Below are 9,690 nucleotides of genomic sequence, written 5' to 3' on the forward strand. Positions count from 1 at the left end.
TTATTTAATTTCCAAAGCTGTTAATTGGTGAGATTAAGCGGATTCAAAAGGGAATAAATAAACAAATGTGAATTTTAAAAATGTAAGTGTTTATATAAACTGTTTATACACAGACAAACGTCAACATTTCACTAGCATTTAATTTTTTATTTTGTTTTATTTTTTAACTCATAATTGATGTGGGACCTAGAGTACATATAGGTGAAAATGAACCATTTTTAATATTATCACACATATTTCACATCTAAATTGCAGATGAAAACCCCAAAAATATGAATCGTATTGTATTACTGGAATATGTGTATTTGTACTTATGCGTACAGTTACTTTCATCCATTATCTCCGTTGGTACATCGTGGCCTCACCATCTGGAGAATGGAGGGGAAACTCCCAAGCTCTCTGGACTGATTCCCATAAATAGCTCTGCATGATAAGTCAGTTCTTTTGTACGAACAAGAGATGGAACTGGTCCTTGTCCTCCTGTTGGCCGTCACAAGTGGTAAGTTCATATTAAAGGCACCACGGCTCCTTGACGACATTGAATCAATGTGATCTGGGAGATTTTTTTTTTTTTTTTAAACTACATACTTACCTTGTCCTGATGTCTCTCTATCCCTGTGTTAGTGTCTGGGTGTGGTGTACCCACATACCAGCCCAACACCAATCGAGTGGTGAACGGGGAGGAAGCTCGTCCATACAGCTGGCCATGGCAGGCGAGTCATTAATTTGTCTTAAAACCATATTAATGGCAACATGAAACTCTCTATATACAGCCTATGCACATAGTGACAAGGTTTTAGTACCTAAGGACATTTTACTGATTACTCCTCTGCTTTTAAACATCTTAGTGCTATTATGTGTACATGCACTGTACATAGTAACTAGATATAATAAATAATTGAACTGTATTGATGGGCTACCACACCTGAATAAAATGTGCTGCAAGATGTCCCATTCAGTTTTCTTCCACTCTGTAGGTGTCCCTGGAGTCTTTCTTCCCCACCTGTGGAGCGACACTCATCGCTCCCAACTGGGTCTTGACAGCAGCACACTGCATCACGTGAGAAGGCATTTGCATCCCAGTTTCTTAAGTTTTAAAAGTAAACTGTGTGTGAAGCACCTTTTCTGGAAATGATCATATGACAGAAGTTCCAGACAGAACCAGGAATCACTGACTTTGACTACGACCCTCCTTTACACGCTGGCATTTATCCGTGAACATTTTCTTAGGTTCCACACTTACCGGGTGGTCCTTGCCGAGCACGACATGAACAAGGAAGAGGGACCTGAGCAGTCCATCATGGTGGAGAAAATGATCATCCATCCCAAATGGAAGGACAACTGCCCGTCCTGTGGGTAAGCCGTCATCGGTTTGAAGAAACTCTAATGTCCTTGATAGTGGTGCGGAAAAAAACAGCCGAGCCGATGTAACCTTATCTATGTTTGGTCTCATTGTGTAGAAATGACATCGCCCTGCTTAAACTGGAGAGGAGTGCGGTCATTAACGACAAGGTTGAGCCGGCTTGCCTGCCCCAGCACGGCGCTGCTCTGGCCCACAACCAGCCCTGCTACGTCACAGGCTGGGGTCGCCTCTATTGTAAGGCCTTCAGCTTAACCAGGGGAACGCACGCGGGGCGGCGAGCAGCTCAAAAGTCTTTCTGCGACCTGTAGAGATGCACCCATATAGATTCTCTGTCTTTCCCTCTTTAGCTAACGGCCCGAAGGCAACTACGCTACAGCAGGCCCTACTTCCTGTGGTGGATCACAGCATCTGCAGTCAAAGCGACTGGTGGGGTAGCTCAGCTAAGACGACAATGGTGTGCGCAGGAGGAGAGAGCAAGTCGGCCTGCCATGTGAGAAACAGCCACAACTAACTTGTATTTACGTTAAACAAACCGGTGATGTTGGCCATTGCTCCTGTAAACCACTACCTCACTGTCTACATTTTATAATCTTAGCAATTATATTATATTTACCACTTTTAGCAATTTTATATGTGTATACACAATGTCTCTATATTTCTATATTAAGTGTTTTTTGTGTTTATTCCTGCCTAATTCCGTGCTATTGTGACAAGGAAATTTCTCATACGTGGGATAAATGAACAACATCTTATGTCTTAACTATATGCTATCGACTTCCAGGGCGACTCTGGAGGCCCGTTGAACTGTAAGGGCAGAGACGGCAGATGGTACGTCGAAGGAGTGACTAGCTTCGTGGATGGACGCGGGTGCAACACCCCGCAAAAGCCCACCATCTTTACCCGCGTTGCTTCCTTCGTCCCCTGGATCAGCGAGGTGAGGGAACAACCCCCAACCCCCCAAAATCAATCACTTCACATAAAGCTACACATAAGACTCTATGACATGTAAAATAAATCTTTTTTTCTTTTCTTTTTTTTCTTGCAGACAATGGCCCGAAACTGAAGGACTGAACAATAAACAGTGTAATGAAATGCTCATTGTATCTGTGACTTGTTTTTTATTAGAATATCTACAGGTTGTGGTGATTATAAAACAACAGATGTAACAGATTACGTAACACTTCGATCAGAAATAGTATGAAATAAAAGGGAAAAGGAATGAAACCGTGAACGTTAACATAGTAAATGTTTAAATAACTGAAAATGCAAAGGCCTTATTATGTCTGGCTGATGATGATCTAATTTAAATGGGTCTAGTGTTAAATGGATCTTTTTTTCTTCCCTTTGCAAAAGACATTCATGAAAAAAAAGTGCAAATTTGAATTAAGATCATATTTCTCTTCAGTAGCTTTGGTTTACAGCTTTACCTTAGACAGTAGGTAATTACACTCCTGGCTTCGAAGGTGTAAAGGTGAAGAAGTTAATATCCCGCAGCTCCTCAGGTAAGTACTCCTGCTCTACAGGGCCGCTGAAGGCCGGGTTGTACTTGTAGCCTTTCCCGTAGTCCAGCTGCTTCATCAGCCGGGTGGGAGCGTTGCGGAGGTGCAAGGGGACGGGAGGAAGGGGCCCTTTGTGGTTTCTCAGACAGGCCTTCACGTTGTTGTAGGCCATGTAGATCTCCACGGACTTGGGCGCCCGCGCCAGGTAGACCACCAGCTGAGCCAGGATGACCTGTTGAGAGCGGGACGAAAGGAAGAGAGAGTAACGGACGCAAAGACGCCAAGGGAACAGCTGACAGACGATAAAACACAAGAAATAATAGGTGTAATAACTGGTCGGATGAGCCCACCTCACATTCGGGCATCCCTATGAAGTGACAGGCCTGGAAGGCGGACACAGCCTGGGTGAGAGCCAAGGGATCTGCCAGACCTGAGAGGAAGATGTAATGCATCCAGTCAGAAAGTCTTCTCACACAGATGACATATACACATATTTATAATTCTCTAGAACCCTTAAACCATAGGACCCAAAGAAAAATCAGAAATCAGAATTCTTTTTAAGTAACTGGCAGATGCACGTTGGATGACGACAGTTCGGATAAACTGACGTACCGACGTCCTCGCTGGCGAAGCGGACCAGCCTGCGCGCCACGTAGAGCGGATCCTCGCCTCCCTCCAGCATGCGGCCCAGCCAGTAGAGGGAGGCGTTCGCATGGGAGCCTCTCATCGATTTATGCAACGCTGAGATAATGTTGTAATGCTCTTCGCCTTCGGGAAACACACACATTTGATACACGTAGTTATCCTTTAGGTGGCACCAATTTATTTTCCCCCGAGTATTCAACGTGGTTTAAAAAAGGACGTCCTTTTCACACCAACTAAAGCCGCCGCAAAGTGACGGATACTTTCTCCATCAAGTGATTAGAAGAGTGTGTAGGGGGGCGGTTTCATCACCCGGGGGGAAGCAGGGAACAGTAAATCTCTGTCTTTTGGGACAGCTGCATGTTGTGTAACAGGTGGACAGCTTTGAGGACTATCAAGTCTTATGAGGGGAGTTATCCAGGGATGCTCAGCAAAAGGCTCAAATGACTGGAGAGGATCTGGATTTTAAAAACTATTGCTGACTGTACTGAAGCGGTTGTAACTTGAAGGACACAGCGGATCTGTCATTTAACTAACCACGTTACACACAGCTCTACTAATATTTGATGACTAAGGCAACAGGATTCAGTCAACCTACGACACTCTAGTCTAGTCTGCAATTACTTTTTACATTGAAACGTAGATATAAGATATAAAAATGCCTCCATGAACAGTTGCTGAAAATCCCAGATTAAAGCGAACGTCTTCAAGACCAAGCAGGAGCAAAGTTCATAGAGTTAAAATAAATACATAGGGTTCACAGGTGTTACATCATAGGGAAACGTGAGCTTACCGGCTTTGTCATAGAGAATGTGGGACCTCTGGAGACCCTCCTTGATGTGCTCCTCCGTCACCAGTATCTCTTGAGGAGAGCCGGCCTGGTTTGGTCGCATCAGGTTCATCTGAGCCTGAACGGCCAGCTGGAGACTGTTGAGGCCCGTTCTTGCGTCGCCGTCGCACAGATAGGCGATGGTGTCCAGGGCTTTTTGTTCAATGTAAATCTTTGGTCTAAAAAACAACAATAAACACCAGATTTAGTCTGTCAGTCATATACACAAGGAAAGCAGAGACCCGTAACAGAATTGACGAGGAAAGGAAGTTAGTTGTTTAAACATTTTGACTTGATCTTCCAAACCAAACCTGCACCCCTGACGCAGGATATACAGTAGGTTACTACACCGATCAGGCATAACATTATGACCACATTCCTAATATTGTCTAGGTCTCCCTTGTGCCTCCAAAACAGTTGTGATTCATCAGAAAATGGACATGGAGTGTCATTGCTATGGTGGTGGGGTACATGTTTTACATCCACATGAATGCCAGGTCGAGAAGTTTCCCAACAGAACATTGTATCGTCACAAGATGGTCAATGTTATTCACTTCTCCTGTCAGTGGTCATAATGTTGTGGCTGATTGGTGTACATTGCTGTACCTAGAATTAAAGTTTCACCATGACATCGCCATGATACACTAAAGTTAGATGGTTAACTCTTCTCTGCCCATACGTGTTACAGCCCCAGATTTCTGTGCATCTCAAACATCAATACAATTCATATGCAAAACCTGTCCTGTAAATATATGAGAGGATCGGCTCTGGAAAAAAAATGAAAAATTGCACCAATATATACATTATGAAACTCAAAGAAAGGATTTCGAGGTGTAGGGGCCACAGTGGAGCACTTACTCGTGTCCATTTGTCCGGTCGCCATTGTTAGTATTTACCGAATCTTGTCCCTTGACCCTGATCCCGAGGAAGGCCACGGCCCTGTTCAGGATCGAGCCCATCGCCTCCACCGACAGCTTCTCCAGAACCAGCACCCTGCACCTGCTCAGCAGGGCAGCATTCACCTGGAAGGAGGGATTCTCGGTGGTCGCACCGATCAGAATTACCGTCCCGCACTCCACGTGGGGCAGGAAAGTGTCCTAGAGGAGCGGAAACAAAAAGAGCGAACACAGAAGAGATGAGAGGACTTCCAATCACGCCACTTAGTCATGCCGTGAGTTCTCATGCTTATCAGGTCATTAAACAAGGACTGGATCTCGCTGCTATCTGATATAAAGTAGGGACTTCACAGAATACTAGAAAGACGCTAAGTATTACAAATAATCAACATTTTGGTAGAATTTAAAGCAGCGAAATATATGTTAATGTAGTTTCAGTAAAAATCTAAATGACTATAAAACTTAGAAATGTTTCCCCAGGATCAAACATGAAGCAGGAGGTATTGTAGTATCTATTTTAAGATATATACATTTATCCCTGCAGAGACCATTTAACCGCAGGGACGGAAAGACCATTATAAAAGTAAAAAGCCTCTCTGGCTCAACACTCCACCTGTTGGGATTTGTTGAAGCGGTGGATCTCGTCAATGAACAGGATGGTCTTCCTCTTGCACAGCCGCTTCTCATTCTGCGCCTGCTTGATCACCTCCCGCACGTCGTTGACGGACGCGCTGGTGGCGGACAGAGTGACGAACCGAGCCGTCCCCGTCTTCTTGCTGCCGCTGGCAATTATGTGGGCGAGGGTGGTCTGGAAGGTGAGAGACGACACGCGGGGTGATTTGACTTGCGCGCGCACAGCATAGACAGGTAATATAACGAACCTTCGCTTGACAGCCTCGCAAAGCCCCGCGCTGTAAATCCCCACAGCCAGCGCCAAACCACAAATTACCACATAATGGGGGGAAACCTGAACGCCGCAAGACAACTGACGGGAGGAGTTAAAGAGGTAAAGTGTCGGCGGGGCATGTTGATGAGGTCTAAGAATGGCGAGCTGCTGGAGAACAATCCACGGCGGCAGCTCCACGTGGCTAAGAAGTCATTAACATGCTGTATTCACGTCTGACGAGGAGAACGGGTTCAAGCAGCAGCCTAGAAGCCACGGATGGCATAACACACTACATCAATGTGCTACACAACCTGTCACCTCGCCAGAGTCAACCAAAATTAGATCCTATTTAAGAGTTTGTTTTCTGCTTTGTGTCTTTTATTTTGGCAAAATGTCCAGTTGTTGATTCAGGGATCACTTAATGAAAAGGAAAATGAAACAGACTTTTTTAACTAATTAACTATTTTTGAAACTTAGGTTTTGGAAAAAAACTGATAAATATTGAGACAATAATTGGCGGTTTACTCGATTATGAAAATTATTGTTTGATTATTGATTTGCAAGCCTGGATTAATAAGAAATATCAACAGATGAATTAATTGTGTCTTATTGTATAGCTTCAGTCATACAGATACGTGAGGTGAAAATAAATGCTAAAACATATTTTACATTAGAGCTTGATCCTCTAATCTGGACAGACGTGAATTTAAACAATTATAGTAATTAATAGTTCACAGCAAAACTGTGCTGCCTTTTAATACACCTGTCAACATAGCAGCTGTGGTTTTTGGACTTTGCCATAAATTCCTGAAATTTTATAATGTTAAAACATATTCATTTATACTGAAAATAATCTCAGCTGCTGGTGTTGAATTCTGTGAAACCTTATGGCTATGCATTCAGTGGCAGTAGTAAGGTATGTTGCCAGCTGCACGATCATTTTGTGGTTAAACTTTTGAATTAAACACAAATCATTTTCCAGTTATTCAGGCTATAGCCCTCTAAAATGTCAAAATAATAGAAAAATCAACACACTAGAAAGATTTAGTGCAAGACAGTTATATCTGAATGCATATTAATAAATATAACAAAGAAATAAATTTGTTTTCTGTAATAATTCACTGGCCAGTAAGTGTATATGAAACAGCAGGGTAGTAAAGGTTTTACACCTTTCCACATCCTGGTGGCCCCCACAGGACCAGAGACGGTATCTCCTGGGAGTCCAGCAGCGACCGGAGGAGAGTCTGATGTCCCACAACTTTACTTTGACCGAAGTAATCCTCCAGTGTCTGCGGTCTCAGCATCTCCGCCAGAGGTTTGCTTGATGACAACAACGCCTGTGGCGATGCATGTTCTAGGCTGGATACAGATGTTTGGCTCTTCGGGCTTCCCGTAGCATTCTGTTCTCCGGGCTCCGACTCCGTCAGTAAACGTTTCACCCCCTTGTTGACAGGCCCGGAAGGACTTTGTTGTTTACTTGTAAACAAACCATTCCGCTCACTTTGAGCTGAAGCTTTGCTCTTGTTGGTCTGAAACATAGAAAACGTTGCCGAGGACTGACTAGCAGGCATGGAGGAAGCTGAGGAGGACGAGGAGGAGGAGGAGCTGGGTACAGGTTTGTTGACAGCCTCCGCACTAATCCGAGATTTCTTTACTGGAGGTCCAGTCTCGTCCGCGGTGGACGTACTACTGTCGGTAACGCTCTTCAGCAGACACTCGTCGAGATGTCCGTTAATTGTGACGTCCGTGAAGTCTTTGAAACAAACAGGACACTGCACTGCACTGACGGACGTCCCCTCGTTCGCCATGTTGCTTCCCGCGAAACGTTTGACCCCGAACCACGTGACCACACATGTTTAACATAAATTATAATTTTTTTTTGTATTTTATTTCAAAATTATATCCAAGTATGTCTTATAACTAACCAGATTAATAATTTTCTTACACGTTTTTTTGTAAATTTACCTTTTTTCTTTTAGGTGGACTTCCTTTCATTTCTTCCTGTCTGTTCGTGCGCGTTCAGGCGCAAAGGAGAACATCCGCCATCTGAAGATTTCTGTTACACTGTACAGACATTATGAGCCACAACTTTACAGTCACTTATGAGTGTATAATATAAACTGTATAATATTATTATAAGGTATATAATATAAATTATCACCTTACAATGGGGCCGTGTACCATTATAGTGTTTTCTTTTTCCTTTTTTTGTGTTGTGTTGGGCGATTTTTTTTTAAAGTACAATATGCTTTTTACTCCTGGAAGAAATATTGAATATATATTTATATACATTCAGTGCGTCCAATCAGTTCCACTCATTAATATTAATTTAATTCAAGCAATTAAGTAATATTTTTTCAGGGCTTGAAACTGCAACCATTGTAGTCACATATGTTATCTGTGCGACTTCATTAATAGTTACTGTTGGAACTTGTGTTTGTTGTTGCAATGTGTTTAAAAACAGACTGAAATAATATCAGTCAACAAATTCTCAGTCTTTGGTAGCTGTTTGGGGGCTAAGCCTCCCCTGTCCTTAAAACCTAGTGACGCCCCTGTGTGGCGCTGTGCATTAAAAATCTCAACAAAAATCCATCTGTGCCTTCTGCAACCAGTTTACATTCTGTTCACGTCCTCATTTGTCCAGGCTTATGTATTTTATTTGCTGTAAAAAATTTACACCACGTGTTAATACCTAACCGTTTTGTTGACTTCGATCACTTTGATCATCTTTGTGTCAACGTGGACATTTGTGACACAGTTTACCCGAGCAAACGTATTGCACATAATAGGTAATGTTTTAGCCACCTAGACAAACATTAACAGTAATGCATAGCGGGGCACGGCAGCTGTTCGCTCACAGACACAGCAGCAGTCTGAGTCAGTGCACTGATCTTGATTTTGAGGTAAAGCACACCTCTACCTTAATATGTGTAATACATTTCTATAAAGCAAACCTAGAGTGAGGTGTAATTTACACTGCGAAGAATAGGCTAGGTTAAATTTAGTAATTAAGACAGGGAGTTATTTGAGAAACACAATGAGAAATTAAATCATTCAGAAAGGAGACTTTTCATTTGCTGTTCATTTAATCGTTTCAATTAAACAGCAACATGCCAGCCCCCTATACACAGTACAATTTATTAGTATGAGTGCTGCAGCCCTCCTTGTTATCTCTCTCCTTTTCTGCTCACACCGAACCAGCCAGGCTGAGAAGAAGGAAAGAAACCTCAGGAAGAACAGCCAAACTGAAGCCACTTCATTAATGCGCCAACGGTCAAACACGATCAAGCTGGTCTTACTTCCTCTGCTACCAGAAGATAGAGCCAACAAACAGTGCCTTTTTTTTTATTTAAGTGTACGCATCCACAAGTAAAGATTAAAACAATTTTGACAGTTTTTTTAAATAACCAATTCGACAGCATATTCCATGTTTCACCAAACACATATTGGCCTAAAAATAAGGGCAGCTGATGGTGATGTCGTCATAAATAGCGTCCTCTGATATTTAATCAATCACATGTTACAGCTGAAATGTACAAAGCCCACGGTAAAATAAACTGAGACATTATTAGCAA

General features: G+C 42.8%; 2 protein-coding genes and 1 long non-coding RNA gene across 3 annotated transcripts; 2 read left to right on the forward strand and 1 right to left on the reverse strand.

The window, feature by feature from the left end:
- Positions 1 to 425: 425 nt before the first annotated feature.
- On the forward strand, positions 426 to 2,463 carry LOC125010477 (chymotrypsin-like elastase family member 3B). Its single transcript, XM_047589130.1, has 8 exons — positions 426 to 499; positions 625 to 713; positions 978 to 1,060; positions 1,231 to 1,356; positions 1,461 to 1,597; positions 1,711 to 1,853; positions 2,145 to 2,297; positions 2,409 to 2,463. Exons 1-8 carry the CDS (start codon positions 460 to 462, stop codon positions 2,424 to 2,426), a joined length of 789 nt encoding a protein of 262 aa, XP_047445086.1. The 5' UTR covers positions 426 to 459; the 3' UTR covers positions 2,427 to 2,463.
- wrnip1 (WRN helicase interacting protein 1) lies at positions 2,451 to 8,019 on the reverse strand. Its single transcript, XM_047589128.1, has 7 exons — positions 7,285 to 8,019; positions 5,843 to 6,037; positions 5,192 to 5,430; positions 4,298 to 4,512; positions 3,475 to 3,630; positions 3,213 to 3,292; positions 2,451 to 3,094 (listed from the first exon to the last, which is right to left on the reverse strand). The coding sequence occupies exons 1-7, from the start codon at positions 7,921 to 7,923 to the stop codon at positions 2,807 to 2,809; spliced, it is 1,812 nt and encodes a 603-aa protein (XP_047445084.1). The 5' UTR covers positions 7,924 to 8,019; the 3' UTR covers positions 2,451 to 2,806.
- Positions 7,588 to 9,690, forward strand: LOC125010478. The gene is made up of 2 exons (XR_007113082.1): positions 7,588 to 7,730; positions 8,095 to 9,690. It is a non-coding gene; the product is annotated as an uncharacterized LOC125010478 (long non-coding RNA).

This window comes from Mugil cephalus, chromosome 7 (assembly GCF_022458985.1).
Source record: "Mugil cephalus isolate CIBA_MC_2020 chromosome 7, CIBA_Mcephalus_1.1, whole genome shotgun sequence".
Classification (NCBI taxonomy): Eukaryota; Metazoa; Chordata; class Actinopteri; order Mugiliformes; family Mugilidae; genus Mugil; species Mugil cephalus.